General features: G+C 43.1%; 1 protein-coding gene across 1 annotated transcript in view; it reads right to left on the bottom strand.

Annotated features, from left to right (window-relative positions):
- Window positions 1–26,809, bottom strand: part of TDRD9 (tudor domain containing 9) — a 2,495,642-nt gene that overhangs the window by 1,606,772 nt on the left and 862,061 nt on the right. Inside the window, exon 14 of the mRNA XM_086937885.1 lies at window positions 13,262–13,359. Within this exon, the coding sequence (XP_086794011.1) occupies window positions 13,262–13,359 (98 nt within the window). The remainder of the gene's footprint in view (window positions 1–13,261; window positions 13,360–26,809) is intronic.

Here is a 26,809-nt window from a genome sequence, read left to right as displayed (position 1 = left end):
GTATCAATCAAATGGTGTTTTGTTGTTTTGTTATTTTTAGGTGTGAGACATTTCGGATTGACACGATGAGAAGAATAATTCGGTCATATATATCCTTTTTGTATATTTTACACTCTTTGTGATTAACACATGCAGTAGCATAAGAAATTTAAAGAACAGAGGCCCTGAAGAAAGCCGAGGGCACTGCCCCAAACGGCTGAAAAATGTTGGCCCCAATAGAGTTATTTGTTTGAAACTGTTTTTTCATGCACTGTTCCTGGTTTTAATTAGGAAGAGGCCAATCTATAATAAAGTTCTTCCTTTTGTCCTCTATCCTATTTCATATTCACCACTTTCATACACCCCCTTTTTGGTTTTTGCACTGCACAAGTTCCCATCATAAAGTACTATCTACACTGTCCAGGAGTGACTGTGGGTCTGAACCCAACTCCGACCGGAGGTTGGTATAAATGTCTCAATGATCTAGAGACACACCATCCCTGAAGGATGACCAGATGATAGTATTGAGCACAACAAGACTTTGACGGAATCCTTTATTTTTATATTGGTTTCACCCACAATCACCGTTTGGTTCTGTGTGTATTATTTATATACTTATATCAGTAGTAAATCGCCCTAGTAATTGATGGACTAGTATGCTATCGTTACTCTGTTTCTGAGGCTCCCTTTTTCCTCATAGATTAGACCCCTAGGTTTTCTTGTAGTGAATATTATTATTGGGGATTGTAACCTAGGCTAGTCTATAAACTTCCCTTAGACCCATCACACAGTATTAGGTTTTTATATGGATGTTATTAACGAAAATCCAAAAAGAACGTTAAAAAAAAAATCAGAGGCATCTTTAAATATTCTAGCTTGCAACCCTTGCAGGATATACCAATCAATAATGGTAATCTCCTTTGTTGCAGGTCCTTACACTTAACTTCGACCTATAATGCTGGGACAGGCCTTTAACGGACATTATTGCTAGGTATGGTGTGTTATAAACCTAATATATATACAGTGGCACTCTTTTAACAGGTGATGTACTTAATACCTGCCCATAGTGCCTCCCATCTTGGCAAGAAATTGTAGTTTGAGTTAAACGTTGCAAGCCCAAATATTATATGATTGAATTTTCAGGATTGAAACCACTGTTTCCCATCATTCTTCACCAGTGCTTAGTAGCACCTTCCTCGTACTTACTATTCCAAGATATGAGAAAAGAAATAGATAAGAAGCAGACCGTGCATCAAAACAAAGCTCAGCAACCAGGATAGATACAGTAGTATAACGGAATGGAAAACGAAAAGACAAAGAAATGAGGGCCGAAGGAGAAAAGATGAGAAAGGAGGTAATGCATTTGGAATGGAATAGAACAGTATGGAGTAAGGTATAGAACAGAGGAGACATCAAGAAGGTCCTCCTACAAAGGGGACCATTTACTTCACTATAGTTATAACACCTTTATAATGTTAGTACTTATTTTGTTCAAGGAATGTTAAGATAATCAAAAATAATCCATGTTATGTTACAATTTCAATAAATAATTTATAGTATCACAGAACACTCTTTAAACACTACATTACTTGAATATACTTATAAAGCTTAAAGGGTGTTGGCAACATAAAACCACTTTGTAGCATCACTCTAGCTCACTATCATTGCAATACCTACTTTTCTATACTGAAAACCGTTTTACCCCATCCTTGTTGCCTACTAGTAATCTATATATATAAAAACGAAAGTATGTCTGTTTGTCCTTTATGTATTACTACACCATTCATCCGATCGCCATGAAACTTTGGGAAGTTGTTGAGTACACCCCCGCGAAGGTTTCTGGCACAAAAAAAAAGAATTTATTAAATATCGCCCCCCCCCCCAAGGGCCCTCATAATCTTTCCAATACTGAACTTTTACAGTTTATGGTGCGACTCGCTTTTGCAATGACCATCAGCAAAGCACAAGGACAATCGCTGCAAGTGTGTGGACTAGATTTGGAGAATCCTTGCTTCTCACATGGACAACGGTATGTTCGGAAAACCTTCTGATTTATTCGTGTACGGAAAAACTAAAAAAAAACGTGTATCCACAAGCACTCAAATAAACAAACAGAATTAAAAGAACACTTTCCATATTAAAATGAATAAGTTTCAATAAAAATGACACAATATAAATTGAATGTTATAACAAGTTTCCTTACATTTCCTTCCTTCTGAGATCGCAGCAACGCGCGACGGGTAAGCTAGTGATCAATAAATATATTTTTAGTAGTTGTCTTTTTATGCGGGGAGGATGCACATTGGTAATGAAAATAAAATATAGACCAACAAACAGCAGCAAAAGGGAATAGTACAGCACTAGAAAGTAAAGCAAACTCACTTCTGAAACAAAAGGGAATCAGCATATGTAAGCAAATAAGAGGGTAGATGATAGCCAAAACATGGTCCTACATTGGACACCACATGCATCCAAACATTTTGAAATCTATTAGTCATTTTCTTACTATAGAAGCCATAGAACCTCTCATAGCATAAGTAAAACTGTAAAAAATATACCTTGTAACTCTACACTAACAGCCAGATAGTATTAATAATTTTACCTATAGTGCCCATTATCTTGGCACTACATAATTGCTCCTGGAAAACCGTAAACTGTTGTTTTTCATTGGCGCTTTACTTTATCTTCATAATTTGTTCTAAACTTAAGAAATTCCCATATCTAGTTTCCATTAACCCGTTTTAAAAATCTTCATCTTTTTGCTCATTAACATAACTCTTTTTCCTAATTGGTTTTGGGAATTTTATTTTGTTCTGAGCTTTAATTTAAAACTGTAGGTACTGCTTGAACTTCATACACAATTTTATGAGGATTGGCTGCTTCCTTTTGCCATAGCTACCACAGGTTGAACAGAGATTCTCTAGGAACTGTGTTTTGATCCAATAAATGTGGGTTTGCTTAGTTAGTAGTGGTAGCTCCATCCAAAATGTATAACCCCATTGCTGAAAGTAGCATCTTTGAGATTTAAAGCAGCAGCTTCATTTCAGAAAAGAAACAACTTGATCTTCCTTCCATATTTCTTATTCCTGCTCATTCAACGACTTAAACTAAGTACAGCTACTTCGTTTTTTTCAGGACAGAACTGAAGATGTTTGCAGGGAAAACAAAAACCCTCTCGTCCTGCCAACCCATTCCATATGCCCTTCTAATTAGATTAAGCTGCTTCAAGCATGTGGCACATGCCTTAGTGTGATGCTTATTTTGTGAGGCAACTTTCACAGATATCCATTATACAAGCAATAACAGCGCAGAATCAGATTTCAGGAGAGCTCCTTTCTCTTTCTACCACAGCAACTGTATACATCACCTTGAGGAGCGAAAGGAGGGACGATGAAAGGCAAATAAAACAAATACTTAATGAACAAGTTACTTACCTTGATCATCTTCAACACACTGAGCAGAAGTGGTATAGGCGGAAAGGAGTATAGAAGACCATGATTCCACTCGCGATGAAAAGCATCGCCCAGTGAGTGCCGTCTTGGACATTTAAACATGCAGAACTGATGGCATTGCGTGTTCTCTTCTGTAGTAAACAGATCTAACCAAGGCTCTCCCAACTGCTAAAAGATACCTTGCACCACCTCCGAGTGAAGGCGCCATTCGTGATCCATCATGCACCGGCGGCTGAGTTTGTCTTCCCTGGCATTCAGAGAACTTGACAGATGTTGGACCACCAGGGACATGCCCTGATATTCCAGCCACGTACAAAGGTGAAAAGCCTCCTGAAATAGGGTCCACAACCCCACCCAGCCCTGTTTGTTACAGTACCACATGGCGGTGATGTTGTCCGTGAACACTTGCACTACCTTTCCTTTGACAGAAGGAAGAAATGCCTTCAGTGCAAAACGAATCGCCCAGAGCTCCAGAAGGCTGATGTGGAGCCCAGACTCTGCTAGACACCAGAGGTCTCTGATCTCCGCTTCTCCCATGTGGCCGCCCCATCCCAGAAGGGATGTGTCTGTCACAACTGTGTGCTCTGATTGAGGAAGGGAGAGGGATCTGCTGTTGACCCAATCCTGGGCCATTAGCCACCCTAAAATGGAGTGCAGTGCCCTCCGAGATCTGGACTCAATCGGAAAGATTCCCCTGATGGTGCAACCACAAGAACTTCAGGTCCCACTGCAGAGCCCGCATATGCCACCTGGCATGATCCACCAGCCAGATGCAGGAGGCCCAGCAGCCTCAGAGTAATTCTCACCGAAATCCAGGATAGAGGCTAAAACATTGGTATCATAGCCGGAATATACCGAACTCGCTGCTCGGAAGGATATGCCTGAAACTGCGCTGTTTCCAGAAATGCTCCGATGAAAAGAAGCTTCCGAGGGGGAATCAGGTGTGAATTCGGCACGTTAATAGCGAACCCCAGCGAGTGCAGGAGGTCCGCCGTTGTCTGGAGGTGGGAGACAACTAGGTACATTGGAACCAGAGTCTGGAAGACCCACCACGGGTTTCAACACGGAGCATTACAGCATCCACTCACCAACCGTCAACCAGTCGGGGGGCACTTAGTGGTCAACCTGTCTGATCTCCAACTTACAGAACCACAATTAAAGGTCTTGGAGAAAGGCCTGGGTTTTGTCCCTACGAATAAAATGGACAAATTTAAAGTCTGCCTGGAGATGAAGGAGTTTATACACAAACTGAAATTACGTGCCTTCTTCAAGGATTCAAAAAGCAATGATACAATGGATGAAACGGACACAGGATTACGACAAGAATCCACCTTCACTCCACTTGACTCTGTTTTACCTGTGGAGATATTAACTTTTGAGAAAGCGGTCATGGAGGACCTAGCTAATTTGACGGCTAATGAGGGAGATACTTTCCAAAACACCTCACAGTTGGAAACAGAAGCCCTACATGAATTGGCAAATAACTCTGACATAGTCATCAAACCAGCTGACAAGGGTGGGGAAATTGTCATCCAGACCCTGATAAACTACGACAATGAGTGCAGAAATCTACTCAGTGACTGAAGGAACTATGATATCTTACGCGATGACATAACTGAGGAAATCCGTATCAGAATTCTAATAATGGTAGAAGAGGCACAACTGGTTATCTAAAAATGAAGCTGATTTTTTAATCCAGAAGACACCCAAAACACCGTACTTCTACACAATTCCGAAGATCCAGAAAGAGGCAGTGTATCCACCTGGCCATCCAATTGTATCCAGCATAAGGTCCATACTTAAACCCCTCTCAAAATTCGGACGCCTTTTTGAGACCCCTAGTCCAAAAAACGAACACCTACTTAAAGGACACAAAGGCTGTACTTCAACTTATTGAGGACCTTCCCTTTGACCCTAAAAACAACTTGCTACTGGGACTGGATGTCGAGAGCTTATACACTAGTCTACCCCACAATGAAACACTTGATATAATTGAGGAAGTTCTGTTTTCTACACCCTGGAACTACCATACACCTAGAAATGTTGTCATGGAATGTATCAGCCTGGCTCTAAAAAACAGTTTCTTCCTCTAGGAAGGGGTCCACTACTTACAGAAGCATGAGACCAGCATGGGAAGCACATTTGCTCCTAGCCAGGCTGGTCTCTATGTACACCATTTAGAGACCACACAGATTTTACTAGAACAGAACCATTTCTACAACCACGTGATTACCTTGAGGCGATACATCGATGTCCTTGTAATATGGAAGGGAGACATACAATCAGTGAAAAATGTCATGATATGGTTGAACCTACAAGATGGGTTCCTAAAATTCACCCTCACCGCGTCCAATAAAAATCTGGTATTTCTAGACCTCAACATCTATCCAGACCAGGGCAAACTGAAGACCAACACTCATTTCAAACCCACGGCCAAAAATTGCCTCCTACTATACAATAACTTTCACCAGAGACACTTGCGAGACAATCTCCCTTATGGACAGTTTCTACGCCTCCGTAGAAACTGTTCCGATGTCTCAGAATTTAAAAAACAAGCATCTGATTTGGAACAAAAACTACTGAAAAGAAATTACCCTGTAAAGATTGTACAGAAAGATCTTATAAGAGCTAGGAACAACAACAGGGAAGCACTATTAGAGGACCTATCACCAAAGGAACCAGAGAAACGCCCCATTTGTCTGACCACCTACAACACTAATTCCAACAAAATCTCCAAAATAGTCAGTAAACATTGGAACATCCTCAATTGTGGCACCCTTGATTTCCGAAAACCTATGTTTTCACACAGGAGGGATAGGAATCTGAGGGACATATTGGTTCATACGAGACCTAGGGTCACGGAAGGACAAAACTCTTGCACAACAAGATTACAATCAGTACAGGGACACCATCCTTGCGGCTCGTGCAGCACCTGTGAATTAACCAAGAAGAGCAAGACCATAAAATGTACAAATGGCACATCAAGGGAGCAGAGAACCGTCACAAACTGCAACAGCAAAAATGTCATCTACTTGATCACCTGCCCTTGTGGCAAGGAATACGTAGGAATGACGTCAAGACCGGTCAAGATACGGATCGGCGAGCATAAGAGCAACATCCGATGCAAGTAAAGCACGACCAAGATGGCCAACCATTATTTAACAATGGGTCACGGCATAAAATATCTGCAATGGACTGTGATTGAGCAGATCCAGAATGAAAGAGGCCTACTTGGAAAAGAACAGCGGTGGGTGTTCCGCCTTGACACATATATCACAGGGCTCAGTGACGACATTCCTTGGGCACAATTAAATTGACACCTAACAGCCAGTGTGCGCGTTTAACTGGGAGTTACTCCTCTAAAAACCACCAATCACCTCCTCTGGCTCCTGTATTATCGATGTATTTGATGTACCCTTTTAACAGCCAGTGTGTATATCTAACTAAAAGTTACTCCTCTTAACTCCGTATCTATGTATTCGATGTACCCTGTCCTCATACATAAATTACTAACATGATTTACCTTGTTTCTAAATGAGGAGCACCACGTACGCAGGATTATTTAATTTCTATCATCCATCTAAGGGCAGTTCGGTTTTCCCACAACTCTACCTTTATATGATGGGCCACCCGCATTAATGACTCTAGATTACCATTTAAGTCATCACGATCTGTACAAAGTATTGTTTGCCCCTCGGTAACTAACCAATTGGAGTTACCCGCTACATGTGATCACGTTCTAGCGCTTCCTCCTTCGAACATGGCCACCGGGTTTAACACGTATATCTTGTAGGACTACAACTTGCTCCCTATAATGTATTTGTGCACCTAAAATTAGAGGGTGTACAGGGCCCGTTTACTTGATACGCTTGCGACATAACTATGATTACTATTGAGGAGGCAAACTTTATAACACCAACATGGCACCCACGAAAAACCCCCGTAAAACAGTAGGGAACATTCTAGTGTTCATGCTGCTTCCGGCCAGACGTAACACGGCCAGGTGGAAACTATTTCAAAACAATTAATCAATCAAGTAGTGCATATAAACCCCACTACTCGTCCTCTAGTTCACACCACAGAACTGCGGGTTGACGAGGAAGAAGCAATGACTGCACGACTTAATGTAAGTACGGCATAGCTGTCTTGGGGAGAACTGACCACGCTTTACTTTCCTTTGACAAACGATTACTTTTGAAGGCATTTTCTCCCCAAGGAGCCAGAATACAAGACTTTGGTTTTGTTTTTTCTTCTTTATTTTTCCCATACATATAGATGAAAGTTTCAACCTACCTCTCAACCCGGAGGCTCATGGAGCATTGACTCCTTATGTTTCTAGTATGTACTCTTGGTTGTTTTCTAAACAGAACTCACTTCTTTTTTTGCCAAAAAACCTACTCTGAATTCATCATATAGAGTATGGGCTTTCTGTTTTATGTTTGTTTCGTTGTGTGTACTGTTTCCCCTTCCTTTACCGAATCAGGTCACAGCACCGATGTTTAACTGTAGAAATTTTCACTATGCATCACCTTTTGTTCCTTAGGTGATCTGTGTTTGCGCATTGGGAGCGCCCCAAATTAACTGTGCTCTCTCTTTTTACAGGCTTATAGTCAGAAATACTGATAGAGCTTTAGAAAAAATATACCCATACCACATATGTATTGCATTTTAATATCACTTGTACATATTTTTCTTCATATATTGATAGCAACATAGTGAGTGACCAAGGGATCATACCCTGTCCTGACGAAGAAGCATTTCCAGCTTCGAAACATGTTGACACCCAAAGAAGGATCTGCACATTACTAGCGTGATCTCTTCGACCCACACTTTTTAACAGTACCAGCCTATGACCAAATAAAGTTTTTTTGATACCATAAGGCCAGGTATTTTTGAACATCACCTTTTCCTTCGCCCCTGACCCTTTTTCACTCAGAACAGACACACCTCACATAGCACTTACAATATCAAAGAGCTCCAGCGTAGTTGCCAGTCGCAGCACGCCCGTCCCGCAGCGGGGCGGGAAGACCCCGATGATGAAGCATGACACTAAGGGTGGTTTTGGTTTGTGAGGGGTATTTTAACAAACGTTGTGTATGCCTTACATTTATAGACATACAGTAAACCTCTTTGAAGTGGATCTTTTTGCTTGCTAATACCTTGCATGGAGGAGGATGCATCCACCATAGTACTCTCATGAGCACTACCTCTTCACTCCCTAACCCTTCTTTTTGATTTACGGTGGGAGACAACAGCCTGGGGCAAACTCGCCTTGAACAGCCAGTTCTTGAGATAGGGGAAGACTTGAACCCCTGATCTGCGCAGATGAGCTGCGACCACAGCCATCACTTTCGTTAACACCCGAGGAGCGCTGATAAGGCCAACGAGGAGCACGGCAAACTGAAAATGCTTGTGGCCTGCAGTAAACCGTAGATAACTCCTCTGGGCTGGCAGGACGGGGATGTGGAAGTGAGCGTCCTGCAAGTCCAACGCTACCATCCAGTCTCGAGGGTCGAGGGCAGACAGGACCAGAGCTAATGTCAATATTTTGAACTTTTCCTTCCATAGGAAGCGGTGACGATCCAAGCTAGGATGCAGGTCTATGTCCTTGTTGGGTACCAGGAAGTAGTGAGAATAACAACCACAACCTACTTCTGGCACGGGCACTCACTCGATAGCTCCTTTGGCCAAGAGAGCTGTAACTTCTTGATGCAGAAGCGCCAAGTGATCCTCTGACATGCGATGGAGTGGTGGCATGGCGGGAGGGGAAGTTTGTAAGGGGAGGTAGTACCCCTTCAGACTACATGCTAAACCCACCTGTCTCACTCAAAAGGTCGGACTAGGAAGGTTTGGAGGCACCTGCAGAGGGGGCATTGGTCAACTGTCTCGCCCTCTGGCCACCAGACCTACGACGCTGGGTCCGACGTCACAAGCAGCGCAGAGGCTGGGTGGCTTGCGCAGAACTGGGTGGGATGTGGTAGGGCACCCCCTCCGTAGCCACGAAAGGGGCGAAAGGCAGACTGCATTGGGCGAGAAGTTGCTGCAAGGCCCAAGGACCTGGCTGTAGTTCTAGAGTTCTTGAAGTGCTCGAGCGTGTTGTCTGCCTTGTCGCCAAACAGGTGACGGCCATCAAAGGGCATGTCCAAAAGGGTAGATTGGGCATCGCCAGAGAGGTCAGAGGTTCTCAGCCAGGAGTAGCTTCTCAGGGCTATCAACGTGGAAATCTCCCTACTAAGCGAGTCGGCAGTGTCCAGCCCACACCGGATGGTGAACTTCGCTGCGTATCGACCCTCAGCAACAGTGTGGGTGAGCGCAGCCCGGTACTCCTCCGGCACTGTGGCAGCACATGCGCAACCGTGTCCCACACAGAATGTGTGTTACGGCCCATGAGACATGCTGTGTTCACTGACCACAGTCCCATGCTGGTGGAAGAGAACATCTTTCCAAAATGGTCCAGTTTCTTGGATTCCTTATCTTGAGGGGCTGTATGGAAAGTGCTTCCTTTTGTAGATGAGGCTTGGACCACCATGCTCTCAGGGGTAGAGTGTTGGGAGAGCCCGGTGCCGGGCAGTGGCGTCGGGCGATCATCCAGTCCACATGAGCCCCTTTGCTGTGCTTGGATCAGGAACCCAGAAGGACGTCAGGGAAAGGCAACAAGGGCTTCAAAGACGCTGCTGTTGGCTGAAGCACTTCAGTCAGGTTAGTCCTGACCACCACCTTAGGATGCTCGAGGCCCAAGGCCTCAACTGCCCTACGCAACACCACAGCGTAGGAAGCTCCCTCTCACTAGCTATGGTAGGGGAAGAAAGCAGACCAAGTTCTGGGAGAGTATCCATGCCACTGGCATCACTCAAACCTTCTCTCCAGTCCATTTGGTCTTCAAGCTGGTCTGCCAGAGGGTCAGCAGACCCCTCCCAGTCCTCGCCACCCTCTTCTGGCCGCCACTCAGGGCGATAAGTATCGCCAGGGTAGACCAATAGTACAAAAGCACCCTCTAGCGTCGGTACCAGCATCAACTGACGCCAGTCCCACTCTGTGTGGAGGAGGAGGCCGGGGTCGACGCCGATCGGAGACCCAACCGGCGTCAGAGGTTGCGGAGGCGTCTTCCGAGGAATCAGTGCTGGGGGAGGTGTTGTCAGGTCGACCGGTACCGATCCAGATCAAGGCCTGAATCCTTGTAGGCCCTGCAGAGACAAGGCCAGAGCCGCTGGCATCGAAGGCTAGTGGAGTCGGGCTGCCCAAAGATGGAGTAGAGCGCTTCGTAAAATGCAGGGGACACTACGGCTCCCAGGAAGGGAGGGAAGCTCGGAGCCATCCCAGCAGGCTCCGCGGGTGGAGACGAAAGACGACGACCTTCTGCGTCCCATGGGCCAATGGACGGGACGAAGGCAAAGAGCGACGGTGCTTCTTCGCCTTCTTCTTGTGCTTAAACTTACCCGAAGACAAAGACTTCGATGATGAATAAAGGTTGTGACTCCACAACCGGTCCTGCGTCCTCCCTCTCGATCGGGACCTTGAGAGGCGCGTAGCTGACTGCCTGAAGCTTTCGGGACCACTCCTGCAAAGACTTCGAGTTCATGGCCCTAAAGTCGGAGCCCGACTTTGAGACGTGGTCGCACAATAGGGGCACACGAGGTATGGGTCCGTGACTGACAACAACTTGTAACAGGAGTCTAGGCTTGGAGCCGGTCAGACAATGGGACATCCCTATGTGCACAAGGAGTTGAACCACTAGAAAAAGAAGTCGACAAAAGTCAACTAAGGTTACCGCTCTCTCCGGATCTGCGCTGGTTGGCGTGAAAAAAGAAAGAACGGACGTCAGAGCACAGAGGAAGTGTCTAAGTAGACACCACAACATCATTCCGGTGAGCATGACAACAACGGAGTCGACTGACGCCACCTACGGACGCGCAGGGGTACTGCTAAAGAAAAAAGTCTCCAGACCTAGTCTGAAACCTAGGGGTAATTCTAAGGTAAGGTATCTATAACTAATAGTCTCTTTCAGATAGGTACACTACAACATCATGCAATGGGGTAACAAAACAATTAGAAATTCTGCATCTGGTTAAGTCTGCTTTCATAGAATAGTGCACACCATGAATTGAGTACATCTCAGAATGGCTTCTTTGTCTTTCCATTCCCGTCACACTTCCCTACTTAACAGGAGAACAGATAAGTTCAAGACCCCTAACAGGTGAGAACATAATTTAAATATTCAATGTAGTAGCGTACACCAGTCTAATGGTATGTGACTTCAATCACGTCTTCTGCTTGAGACTGATTTTACAAATATCATTGTAAACAAAACTTTAAACTGGATCAAAGTGCCCAAAAGCTCCTTTTTCCACCCACTGGCCGAAATTCTGACACACTGAGCAAGGGTCAACACTTAGGGGCTGCAAAGCAAATAATGTAAAACTACAGTATAGTAATATAGCCACCATACAATATAACATACTTTGTCAGGCTTAAATTAACAAAAAATGAAATGCGCTGTGCAATAATAATAAAAATACTAAAGAGTGCAGCGTGCAATTAAAACAACCACAACTCTTTCCCAAAGAAACAGATATTAATTAATATGCCCATCAAGTAATGTAGTAGGGTTGAGCCTTGCGTTCATACAGTATTAAGTTAGCATGAGCTTATTAGAAGTTTAAACGCCATTTTACCTTTGCTTTCTTTTGCACACAGCACACACCTTAGCTATTGTTTAGAGTTAGGCAGAGTGTTTTGCTTCACATGAGAATAACTTGTTTTTCTACATTGCTAGACTTGCTTTGTAAGCTTTGTCTGAACAGTGAGTCCCGAGGCCTTCAAGGTTATAACAACACTGTATCTGTTGTTCGAACTGATCAGCGCAGGTTCTAGCCATAAAATATATGAAGCTGTTGCCAACTAAGATACTGGCGCCTTTAACAATGCACTTTGTAGGCATGATTGAACACACTTGGAGAACATTTGTACGCTGAGAGCTTGTGCAGAACTCGATGTGATTCACTCCTGCTAATCTTTGAGGTAGGGGGTTACCTATGCAAGCATAAGAGACCTTCTTTAATTATAACATAACCTACTAGCAAGGGAGGGTGAAATATAGGTATATATTTAACCTGTTTCCCTTTAGCATTATAACATGCTTTCTCCCTTTGTATTTTATGGAATTGTAACTATGCTGACAATCTTATTTCTTATAATATGTCTGCTTATATTAGCTAGGATGCTGCACCTGAGATCACGGCGTTAAAATAAATATTTTAAACTTGCACGTGTATCCCTTTACTCCCTGTTCTGGTATGAGAGTATAACGAAAGAGTGTTCATGTTTCCCACCTTACCTGAGGTATCCTAAGTCGCATGTTCTGGGTTGTCTAATCATTGGTTACTTTGCTATAAGACGAAGAGCTAATGAGACACTGATGCTAGTCTGGTAGGGGATTTTGGGTGTCAAGGTGAGTTCTTGGCACACCCTAATTCACTGAGGTCCTGAGTCTCTGTGCACAGATCTGTGTCCGAGCAGAATCCCTGCAACAGTAATAGGGGGCGGATGACGGCAGATACTGTAAGGTGTTCCTCACATTCCAATGCCAGCAATTCCTAGACACTTTCAGCAAGAATCAAAAGATCTTAAACAAAGGTGGTTAAAGACCACAAGGCACACTATGTGCCCCAAAATGAGAGGACATATGTCCTTTCACATCAACCAGAAACTGAAACTCCATGTAAGCCTCTCGTGAATACATCTTTGCATCCATGCAGAGCTTCAACAAAGTCTTCTTAAACTAAAATTAAATTCAACATTTGTAAAGATGTTAGCAATTTATTTTATCTTACCAACATCTCAGGGACAACATTTTCCGGTATGAAGTTGTTCCAGAAATCCTTTAATACAAGCCTGTAGCAGTACCCCTTCGAAACACGTCCAGCGCGCCCTATTGAAAGGAAAATTTGCTACTAAAAGTCAAACATTTACAAAATCAAAATTGATGCACAAGATAATTTCCAAATGTGCTATGCTAAAGAGGCTCACAAAACAATAAGAAGATATTTTGGGTATCAAGTTAACTTTATTTTTATTAAAATTATATCAAGTCACACAAACGCACAGAGCAATATGAAATGTTGGTGCCCGAATTCCAGCATAGCATGCTCAAAAAACTATACATAAAAACTATACATTTGTTATCCAACTTTTCAGTCTAAGTTCCAATTAAGATGTTAACCCTTAGGGAACTCGACCCATCATGCCCCGCAGCCCAACAGTAAGTGAGGCACATTGGTGCATCATGTTTAATTCCAGTGGAGAGAGAGACTTTAGCTGGAGTTCTACAACCCAGACTCGAAAGGGGAGTGATAACTGGTAGAATGGAAGAGATGACTGATGATTAACTGCAGCTGGTGTAAGGCAGGGAAACATGTAATATAGGGATTTCAGAGCAGGGGCTGATGCAGCGAACAACTTTAACCTCCACCTTTCTTTCTTACAGACAATGAACATTCACGGAAAGCCTCTTTGTCTGCAGAATCTACTGAGGTGATCCTACAGTTTGGATTGCTTGCAGCAGAATGGGAATCTGGATATGGTGGACACCAGGCCATGCCTTCCTACAACCTATTTTCCAACTACATTCGTACATTGTTATCAAAATTTGGGCTATACTTGATCATTACAGTCCGGATGTGACAGACCTGAAGTTTAAATGCAAACAGGAAAGAGTAAATAGTAACAAAACATTACACTGTAACCAAATAAAGGTATAGCATTCAGTAATATGACTAGGCGGCGTAAACAAATATAAAAATATAATGTAAAGACAATATATATTGAATAAGTGAGCAAAACATCAAAACTGAAATATTATACAAGAACAAGTCTAGGAAAATTAAAAAATGCAGAACATTTTTTATCTGTAATACAAACACTGTAAATACAATTAGAGCATATATTGTAAAACTGTCATATGAGAACACATTTCTCACCTTACTGCAGCCTACCCCCCAAGTAATCACTGAGCAAAACAAAGGGACTTGATAAGAAAGGGATTTATATATATTACCATTTCTCACTTATGTCCATTCTATGCCCATTTGAAGTTATTTAGAAGCACGGAGCTACATTTCAAGCAAGTATGCTTTAAAAAAACTGAACAGCTACTGTTATATATTTTCAAAAAACATATAGCTACATATTTATATGCTTAGTCAGTAGTCTTTTATTCTATGTTAGTATTCAATAGAATTCCCTATGTGGAGTTGCAGAGATATAAGGCTGAACTCCAGAATTCAGAGCAGAGACATTTAAGAAGACACAGAACTTCAGAACTTGAGAGCAGGTTTCAAATATTTTAGTCCCAAAGCTAAAACAAGTGGCTAAAAGCGAAATAGCAACTGAAACAGAATTGAAAAGTACCCATTGATTAAGCAACAAAGTTATTTACGACCTTTCCAGAATAAACCCACTATATATATATATATATACATATATATATATATATATATATATACATATACATATACATATACATATATATACATATACACATATACACATATATATATATATATATATATATATATATATATATAAATATAGATATACACACACACACACTCACATATATTTTCACTGAAAAAACCATAGGTTTCAGACAAATTATAGTTAGGAATTGGCATTTAAAAATCCTCAGAAAATCACTGAAAAACAGGTTTCAGGAGTGTTCTAGTTAGATGTAAATGTAAATGTATTGCGATTTATATAGCGCACGTATCACCCGAAGGCATCAAGGCGCTTGCCTTGGGAACCCGTCCTGGTATTCCCCTGTGAGATAACCCCAGCAGGGTATCCACAAGGTGAAAGCCAGGCATCCCGCCGCGAGGGGCCGTAGTGGAGATTAAGCAAGCTATTGCCCAGAGTCGCAGAGCGTGAACCCGTGAGTCGAGTAGGCACCGGAACGAGAATTATCGAGTCCGTGGAATTTTTGAGCCCAAGACCCGCCGAGGCGGGGAATTGAACCCTGGTCCAGGACCGGTCTCAGCTTCCGGGTCTGCCGCCTCTAACCCCTGAGCCACACTTCTCCACCATTTCACTCGTACAAAACCACTGAAATTCCCCCGTTATAGTTAGTTGTACTAACTACAACTCGAGCGCCCGCAATCCACTGCTGATGATTTCACATATTACATCACTCATGACATGGTCAGTGACATCACTGATGACATCGCTGATGGCATCATCCACATGACAATCTGATACATCTTATCATACACTAGTATAAATTTTCAACACTCATTGTACAATATGAAGTACCATACTTGAAACCATTGACACACCAATGCAAGTTCATAAAAACCCACTTAGTGATTCCTACATCTACACACACATCTAAACACTTACCTACAGATTCACTCATACATGCTAACAAAGATCAATATAACACTATTAAATATATTTATACACCTACAACAACATTACACACCAGCACACATCCTATTCACTTATGCAGTCATCCTACGTGACTCATACAATCACTGAGTCTCATGCATAGTTATTTATATACAACTATCACATACACTGCTTTTTATATTTCTAGTTTTGTGGACATGTATCATTGAGAAATGTATTTACTTATCACCACACCCATAAAGAGATTCACTCACCCAAACAACTGTTTCCACCTACAGTCTTAACCTCATATACCTACTAAATCAACTATTTACACATCTTTGGACAGTCACACACCTCCCACATAACCATACACACATTCATTCACTATCCCATACAAATACTCACTTAACTAATTAATTTATAATATAGACTTTCACATAGCTAGTAACCAACTTATATAGCAGTTTACACAACAAGAGATAGAGTGATACAGGTATTCACAAAGTTTAATTACTATACCATATATGTAGGGAGACACTTTAAATTCGTCACTTAGACAGTCAATCACTTTGCTACTAAATCCTCCATTCAGACACTTATATATGCACTCAGTCTTCAAGGTAGATTGAGATATATATATATATATATATATATATATATATATTAAAAAAATACTTATTTAACTATCGAAACAAACCACATTCACTGGATGTCATCAGTGATGTCACTGACCATGTCATGAATGATGTAATATGTGACATCAGCAGTGGATTGCGGGTGCGAGAGTTATAGTTAGTACAGCTAAATATAACGGGCTAATTTCAATGGTTTTGTACGAGTGAAATGTCCAACTAACTATAACACTCATCAAACCTGTGTTTTTTTCAGTGAATTTTTGAGGTTTTTTAATTACTAATTCCTAACTATAACATGTCTGAAACCCATGGTTTTTTCAGTGAATATCAAAGGTTTTTTTAATGCTAATTCCCAACTATAACATGTCTGAAACCCATGTTTTTTTAGTGAATTTCAAAGGTTTTGTAATGACAATTTTAAAATCTATTTATTCTTCTATTTATTTTTATGATACTGATTTACTAAATTTTTGTAAACTATTTATTTTTAGATATTTTATTTTTTAAATTCCATTACAGTGTGTCGCCTCCCTTCCATTTACTTTTTTTGGGCCCTGGGGACCCCATCCCCCAAGACCTGACCCGCAAATCTAAATTTCTTCTTTTTATTTTTTTTCATAGGAAGGGGATTCCTATGGAAGGAAATACAAGTTACTTGTAAGTATGCTTAGAATTACTTTTCAAGGTCAGTGCTGGGCTTAAAGCTGCAGCACTGGGTTCTCTCCATATAACAGGTGAGTAAATTGGAATTAGTTGTTTGTATGTTTTTAGGTGAATATTTTAAAGGTCCAAAACTCAACACTTAGAAGAATTTCTAAGTTAAACCAGTCAATGTTAGCCTATGTAAGGAAATTCACTTAGCAGGTAAGTAGTGTTATTGTTACCTTTTCTTAGTCAGTGGTGGATCCTGGATCCAGCACTGCTGCATCTCCTCTAAACAGTTGAATGAATGCAAATTATGAAAGGACGCGCGGAAGCCCATGTTTCTTTTTAAAAAAAAATATTGCTAGAATGCGCGGATCATACACGCACCCCGCGATTTTTTTTTTTAATAATACATTTCTGGGACCCTCTGATGAGACCTAGAGGGTCAGGGTGTATCTACCCTCCCCCTTTTCACGTTTTAAGCACACATTTCACAAACTTCTTCGGCCTCCCTTCTACAGAGGCATAAAATGACTGCCAACAGTTTCTAGTTTTGAATGTTGACAATCACTTCACAGCCAATTAGCATTCAGCGCATGATCGGGAGGGTGCGCTTATGGTACGATGACAATGCGCGCAGTATCCGTATTAATTTTCTTTATGGGAAGAGACCCCTGTGGGACCCCTCCCGTGGCCAATTTTAGGCACCGGGGAACCCGTCCCACGGGGCATGGGCAATTAATTTTTTATTTTTTTATGGAGGAGGACTGCATAGCCCCCCCTCCTGAGGCCTCTTCAAGGCACCGGAAAGCCCATTTCCCAGGGCCGGGCATTAAAAAAAAAAATTGTTAATGGGGAGGGGGTCGCGTGGCCCTCCTCCTGCTCCACTTGTAGCCCCGGGGAGCCCATCCCCTGGGCTGTCGCTCACCGTTGGGGACCGTGGGGGGGTCTCCAATCCCCCCACGGTCCCGCTGGCTCCGCGCCTCCTGCGGGAGCCGGTGTTCTATCGATATCCGAATCCCATCTGTGTGTGTACATCCTAGGAGTTGCCTTCACTTTGTGTATGCATGTTTGTGGTAGCGCATGCGTGTTAATGTTGTGCATGCGCACAATATGTCTGACCATCTGGCCGTGTACCCCGAACGTATTTCCTTTTATTTGCGCATGCTCAATAACAACATGCCCAATCACAGCTCTCACACCCAGTGACATCATGCTCAACCAATCAGCGTTCTGCAAAGCATTTATAACCTTCCAACTTTCTCGAACTTTTCCTATTCCGCAGTCACAGCCATTGATAGTGTTCGTATCCACTTCTTCGTAGGTGAGCACTTTTTTTAAGGATAATTAAGTTAATTATTCTGAACAGTCTTTAAGTACCGCGTAAATGCAAATTTTTGTTTTATTTGGCAATGTTGTTTTTAAGCACGCTTTCCTGCTTTTTTCTAACGTTAACTTCGTATACTTTGTTCTGTGCAAATCACTTAATCCTGCCATGTTTCTTTAATTTGCCAAGCGCCACGTGGTCATTCCCGCAGCAGTGTGCTACGCGCTGTTCAAGTTAATGCGATGTAGTTTTTCTCGTGTAAGTAGTGAGTCACGTGCCCCATGCATTGCAAAAGTAATGTTTTCGGCAATAGTGTATTTTAGCGTGTTTTCCAGCTCTTAAACGTCGACTGCCTTGCCTTCGTAGCCGATGTTTCTGGGCAAACACTTAATCCTGCCGCCTTTACTTTTTTAAGTAGTGCGCCACATGTTTCATCCTACCCATGCAGTTTACATGTAATCGATTGGTCAATGTTGTATTTTAGCACGCTCTCCATGTTTTTTAATAACATTAAACTTGATTTGCCCCCTTTTCTAGCTCTTTATACAGATGTCTTAATCTTGGGACGAACTTGTCGCCACAAGCTGTTTATTCCTGCCCATGCACTATCCCTGGTGGTGGTCAATAACTCGACACATCAGATCCACTGACTGCTCTCCATATGCTATCAGCCGAAAAATGCAATGGACCTAATGGAGTTATCAGGTTTGACTTTAACATTTCATGACAGAAAATCATTCTGAGATAAGCATTTGTATATTTCATGGGTTTACAGACAGATAACTGTGCTGTTGTCATGTTTTTAGTTGGAACTCTAGTATCAACAAAACGGGAAAAAAGCATGTCCTCCCGATTTTATTAGCCAAATATGTCATTTGAAATTGAACAATGTGTGAGTTATAATTGTTCTTGCTTCTATAAATATTTTTATAAAATGTAAATCTGCATTGTGATAGACCTATAGACGTTTGTTTCTGAAACCCATATGTTTCTCATTTAAATGCTTGTTACACGTTTTTAGCCTGCACTTGAGATACAAAGTGAAAATGTTGTTTTGAATTTTTTTATTTGAAGACATGTCTTAATTTTCATTGATGTTTATTTCTCAATTTCTAGATCATAGAAATCCAATAAGGGTTCTATCAGATCAAGGCCTGGAGTTTGTGCATTAAGTGAGTGACCAATCTTGGCCTAACATTTGTATAATGCAATACTATTTCCTATTTTGCTTGCCAAATATATTTATACCTATTTTTTTTAGGTTAATTGGGAGTTATCTAAGCTTTTACAAATAGAAAGTTCTGTAAGTTCAACCTATCACCCACAGACAAATGACTTAGATGAGCATACTAATATATAAGCTGTACACCTTCGGAGAAGGTGAGTTAGTACTTCTGACAAATTGCAAACGAACAACAAGAAAAGGAGGCATTTTGGAGCATAAGTTTACTGGACCGTACCATATTGCAGATATGCAAGAAAAGCTTGTAAAATGAGTCAATAATGCTAGCAAAATGCCTTTACGTACAATTTATAATCTAGACATGTTGAATCAAAGCGAAATATTTAACAACCATTCTTATGTCTCTAAAAGGTTTTCCTACAGATATTGACGCGTCCTGAATATGACCAATGGCAGTTAGAGATAGAATCTAACCAAAGATAACAGCACAGCTACAATTGTGGTGTTTTTGCATGCTGGTAATGATACTTCCAAAAACATTAATTTGTTGGAGATACATTACTTTATGTTATTTTATGTTAACTGTTTTCGCTAGAATAGTTGTAAATAGTAAAGAGGGCTTTTAAGGATGACACTTATGAACACCTACAAAGCGCGTACATAGTGCCCATCGAAAGCATATTGGTATTCGCATATGAATATGTCTAACCACTAGTATGGTCCTAACTTGGTTCGTTTGAAACCTCTGATTATTGCTTTTCAACCCCAATCCTATTGAGAACAATTTTTTTTCTGTACATTAAAATTAAGCTTGGACATTTGTACAACATATACATTTTTAACTCTTTTGTTCAGTTTGCAGAATGTTACATAAGTCAGCAGCCAATTGCCGAGATTAAAGAAAGTATATCCTCCTGTCTAGCTCATTACACCGATGTCTCAAAAATGAACGTACTAGTTGTAAGAAGCTCAATGAAAATTGCAATGGACCTAATAGAGTCATCAGGTTTGACTTTAACATTTTATGATAGAAAATGTATAATACCCTAGTGGTGGCTAAACTTCGGATTACTTGGTACTTGTTTATGTCTGAATTTTTTTATAAAAAGGCACAGCTTAAAATTTGAACATAGTATAGTGAGATATTTCAGCGAGGACATCGCCGACTTCGTCAGCCCGCATGCCCTCCCCTCCGCTGACTACATCCTCCTGGGAGACCTCAACTTCCATCTGGAGAACAACAGCGACCGCAACACCAGCACCCTGCTCGACAACCTCGCCAACCTGGGACTCAAGCAACTGGTGTCCACCCCCACCCACCTCGCCGGACACACACTCGACGCAGTCTTCTCTTCCAGCACAGACATCGACTTCAGCCACGCCACTGAGCTTCAATGGACGGACCACAGCTGCGTCCACTTCACCTTCAAGAGAACGACGACCCACCACCACCAGCAACAGGCCGCCCGCAGAAGCTGGAACAAGATCACAGCAGACCAGCTCGCCACCTCCCTGAGCCAGCACCCTCCTGCCAGCTCAGCGAACCCCAGCCAGGCCGCCGACAACTTCACGAAGTGGATCAGCAACTGCGCGGACGAACTCGCCCCACTGAGGACCCCGCCTAGCAGACCCGGCAGCAAGAAGGCCCCATGGTTCACCGACGAACTGAAGAGCTCCAAGAAGAACTGCCGAGCCCTCGAGAAAGTCTGGAGAAGGGAACCGACACCGGACAACAGGACCTCCTTCAAACTTGCCACCCGGAAACACCACCAGCTGATCCGCGCCGCCAAGAAAACAGCATTCAAGGACCGGTTGGACAACAACGCACACAACTGCAAGGAACTCTTCAACATCGTGAAAGAGCTTTCCAACCCCAGCGCAGGAAACAACGACATCACCCCATCGCAAGACCTCTGCAACTCCCTCGCTTCATACTTCCACAACAAGATCGCGGACATACACAACAGCTTCAACAACCAACCAACGCACACCATGACCGAACAACCACCCCCCACCACCACCCTCCACGCCTGGACCCCGATCAGCACCGAAGACACCATCCGCACGATGAACTCCATCCACTCCGGATCACCGACCGACCCCTGCCCTCACCACGTCTTCAACAAGGCCGACGCTGTCATCGCACCCCACCTGCGAGACATCATCAACACATCCTTCGACACCGCCACCTTCCCTGAGAGCTGGAAGCACGCCAAACTCAGCGCTCTACTCAAGAAACCCACAGCGGACCCCACCGAACTCAAGAACTACCGCCCCATCTCGCTCCTCCCGTTTCCAGCCAAAGTCATTGAGAAGACCGTCAACAAGCAGATGGCCGCCTTCCTCGAGACGAACGGATCCCTCGACCCCTCACAGTCCGGCTTCCGAGCCAACCACAGCACCGAGACCGCCCTCATCGCCGCCACCGATGACATCCGAGCCCTGATGGACAATGGAGAAACAGCGGCCCTCATCCTCCTAGACCTCTCCGCGGCATTCGACACGGTCTGCCACCGCACCCTAGTACGGCGCCTCAGCAACATCGGCATCCAGGACAAGGCGCTGGAATGGATCATCTCCTTCCTCGACGGAAGAACACAGAGAGTCCGCCTACCACCGTACAAGTCAGAGGCCTCCGAAGTCATCTGCGGCGTCCCCCAAGGATCATCTCTGAGCCCCACCCTCTTCAACGTCTACATGAGCCCCCTCGCGGCCATCGTACGCAAACACAACCTCAGCATAATCTCCTACGCCGACGACACCCAGCTGATCCTCTCCCTGACCAACGACCCCGCCGCCGCCAGAGCCAACCTGCACGAAGGGATGAAAGAGGTAGCCGAGTGGATGACGACCAGCCGCCTGAAACTGAACTCGGACAAGACGGAGGTCCTCATCCTGGGCTCCTCACCCTCCGCCTGGGACGACTCCTGGTGGCCTCCCGCCCTGGGCACCGCACCCAAACCGACAGACCATGCACGAAACCTGGGCTTCATCCTGGACTCCTCCCTCTCCATGACCAGGCAAGTCAACAACGTCTCCTCGGCGTGCTTCAACATCCTACGCATGCTACGGAAGATCTTCTGGTGGATCCCCACCGAGACCAGGAAGACCGTCACCCAGGCCCTCGTCACCAGCCGACTGGACTACGGCAACGCCCTCTACGCCGGTACCACCGCCAAGCTCCAGAAGAGACTCCAGCGGATCCAGAACGCCTCAGCCAGACTCATCCTCGACATCCCACGAACCAGCCACATCTCCGGACATCTGAGAGACCTTCACTGGCTCCCCGTCAACAAAAGAATCACCTTCCGCCTCCTCACCCACGCACACAAAGCCCTACACGACCAAGGCCCGAGCTACCTCAACAGCCGAGTCAACTTCTACGCTCCCAAGCGCCACCTCCGATCAGCCAACCACGCCCTCGCCGCCGTCCCCCGCATCCGAAGAGCGACTACAGGAGGAAGGTCCTTCTCCTACCTGGCCGCCAAGACCTGGAACTCCCTCCCGACCGACCTGCGCCTGACCCAAGACCACCTCTCCTTCAGGAAGAAGCTGAAGACCTGGCTGTTCGAGCAGTAGCGGCACCACCCCCCCTACCCCCCCCCCCACCCCCAGCGCCTTGAGACCCTACGGGTATGTAGCGCGCTTTATAAGTGTCACTGATTGATTGATTGATTGATTGATATTTCCATTATGTTTGTGAATTTAAAATTATGTTTATTATCCTGCCATTACAACTTGTTTTGAACAGTTGTGACTGTCCTATGTACTCGATCAGTAAACCCCTGAAAACATGTAGAAAATATTGCAAATTAGCTACTACAATTTTTACCATTGCTGTAATGATGCGCTAATGTACTTCTTTTTTACATTTAGAGTCTCTCTACTGTATGGAGCCAAAAAGATTCACAAATTTTTAATGGCTAACGTTAAGGTAAATACTCTCAATATGACTAGACGACGAAGTTAAAAAGAAATGGATACAAGTACTTGAGGGGTTTTTGGTGGCAGATAATCTGCAATTCACACTTGTACAGATGGGTCTGATACAGGGTGGATCTCTGTAGAACTAATGGATGATTAGGTATTAGGATGGCATACGGGGCTCCCAACCTTCTTACTTTTTCTCTTAAATGGTTCCAAATTAGGGACGAATATTAGGCTGTGCAGTAGAGGTTGACGGTGTTGCTCCACTGGTACTTGGGCCTTCTCATGAAGCAGGAGGAGCCTCTCTCAATGTCCTTAACTCTTCCCTTGCAAAGTTGACCAGATGCTTGATCTGCAAAGGCTTCTGCATACTTGCAGTTCCAGACCAGCACTTTTTATTGGGGTCTCCTCTGGAAAACAGTCTTGCATATGCAGCAAGTCAGTTTTCTTGCATTCACCTTTTTTAAGACTTGTGGAAATTAATTTCAGTCAGACAAGAATGAACACTGCAACATAAGTGCATTTCATAAAGGTAGCAAGCATCAACTTAGATTATTAGGTATTAGGATGGCATACAGAACTCACATGTAAAGTGGTTTCCCAGCCTTCTTACTTTTTTTCTTGAAGGCTTGATAAGGTCTTTCCAAGACAATTTGAAAGGAGAAAGTAGGAGATGAAGAGCAGAGGTAGGACGTTATATCTCAAAGTGCAAACATAAATGGATAAAAAGAGTGGACCAAAGTCTGCATGTACAATGGCCAGTGGAAGCGTTTTGAGAGCGACTACACCCAAGGTCAAGTGAAGAGATTTGATTGATAAGGCATAGCAAAGGAAGTGGCAACAACGGGGAGGAAGGTCCATGGGTGGTGGAGGCTGGGTTTGTAAATCCGCTCCATCTATAACTTTCTCTCTCTCACAATTTTAATGTTGTTTTCTTTATATTTCTCTCTCTCTCACACCGGTTCTCTTTCTCTTTTAAAGTTATGGACGCTGCTGTCCACTCAGACGTGTAGAACCAAAGTTGAGTTGAAGTTGTGAACTCTGTTGGTCACAGTGTTTACACAAAGTAAGCAGAGCGGCCTAGATATACAATACCTCTGATTAAATGCATTAGAAATAAAAGTTTATTTACAACCCCCTTGTGCCAATTTGCGTCACTTTCAACATGAGAAAAGTAACACAAAAGTGGCGCAAGAGTTTTGTAAATAAGCCCTAAAGAATATTGTCCTGCATAATGACTTGATCTCTCACCTAATTCTGTCTCATCTCTGAATCATTTTAAAGACCTACTGATCTGTAATGTAAATAAGGCACTTCTATACAGACACCGCTTGAACACAAGCCTATAAAACAAGTGAAATGTATCAGGCACACAGCACACGTAAATAAAAAAAAGTAAATATCGTCAAGCGTTAGTTTGACTTGTAATGTTTCCCCTCATTTAGTCACATCGATCTAATTTTAAACACTCATTTTATTTTTGTTTTGCAGATTACCTACCATACTTCTATTGGAGTCCATATCACATGTTGTTTATTATATTGTTTTGTTAAAGTTATGGTTCTAGTTATTTATTGTTTTAATAAAAGTTAATTTTAAAAAAGTATCTACGTCTTTTGTTTGTGGGGGTAGCAGTCCCCAATAGAAATGATATTTATAATTTGAAACTATAATTCTGAGGCTAACTCTTTACCAGATCTTTACCAGAGTCTATTGCTACAACCAACGGTTCCTATAGAAAAGTTTTAAAACTACAACATCATTACCAACATAGTGTGGTGAACTTCTAAAATCTGTGCTAATTTAAGTGCTTCATGAACTGTTACTATAGTAACAGGCAGAAAGCCGTTTGGGGGTAGGGTTGAAAGGTACTGGCTGTACAGAAACGGTTATATTTACCCAGGATCCTCTACATGACAGAAAGGAAAGCAAAGTAAAACAGAACACTGTGTACCATATTTACAACCCCCTTGCACCACTTTCGCGTCCAACCCCCCCCCCCAACAAAATTTAAAAGTATGTGGACCTCAATGACCCCCCTCAAGCCCCGGGAACCACCACCCCCGGGAATTTGTGTATTGCGGGAGGCAGACTGCGTGGCCCTCCACTTGGTGCCCTCGAGGGCCCTGGGTACCGCCACGCCCGACAGCCGGCTCCTGCAGTGTCCCGGGGTCCCTTTCCCCGGGACACTGCTATTTGCTTTGACAGGGTGGGACTCTCACGGCTCCCGCCCTCCCATAGCAAACTTAGTTTGCATTTTGAAAGACAGAGCAGTGAAATCTGTTCTCACTTCCAAAATCCTAAACAGATTGTATTTCCACATACAAATTAGCATCTCCCCATGCGAAAAAGCAATGCCGGCTCCCGAAGAACGCAAAAGTTCATCACGCAATGTTGCTAAATAAAATAGCAAGTGTGCTTGACTTCCCAATATACCAGCATATTCTACGTAATGTTATTTTCAATCACGTTCTGATAACCAATAAGAATCATGCTTTTAAAAAACTGAAACATGCACCCTAGTTTTCAGTGTAGAATGTTGTCAAACAACCAATCATTTCTTTTCTGTTTTTCAACACTGCATCTTATCCACCATTTTAGAAAAATCTTAGTTTTCAAACTGCCATTTCATTTACAGAGACCATCTGAGTGCATCAAGACCTCCTTTCAAGATGCTTAGTGTGTTAATTGTGGGACACAACTACATTTTGTTGAACCAAATAGACTATAGAATAGGGTCCATTTACCACAACAATCTGCGTTTCAATATGCATGGCATCTATAGGAGAGATGCTGTACATTTTACAGATGAAGGGAACAGTCTTCCTCATGAACATTAGACTCTGCATCGGTACTTACTTGTAGGTACTAAAATCTCTCAATAAACACAAGGGCTCTTTTTAGAGCCACCCAAGATCTAAAGACATAAATTTGATGTATATCTCAAAAATGCATGCTTTGTTTTTTTCGGCAGCGAAATGCGCGGATCCTACGCGCATTCTACGACTTTAAAAATGTTTTACTTTTTTTGTCCTACGGGTCCTTATGGCACCCCCTGAGCACACCTAGGGGGTCCACGTGTGTCTACCCTGCCCCTGTTCACGTTTTGCACACATATTTCACAGACTTCTTCACCTTCACTTCTACCGAGACACAAAATCGCTGCCAACAGTTCCTGGTTTCGAATGTTTACAACCGCTTGACAGCCAATTAGAATTGAGCGCGTGAACGGTCCGGTGTGCTTATGGTACGATGCCAATCCTCACACTTTCGAGATAAC

The sequence above is a fragment of the Lissotriton vulgaris genome, chromosome 9 (genome assembly GCF_964263255.1).
Source record: "Lissotriton vulgaris chromosome 9, aLisVul1.2, whole genome shotgun sequence".
Classification (NCBI taxonomy): Eukaryota; Metazoa; Chordata; class Amphibia; order Caudata; family Salamandridae; genus Lissotriton; species Lissotriton vulgaris.
This window is presented reverse-complemented; position numbering and strand designations above follow the sequence as displayed.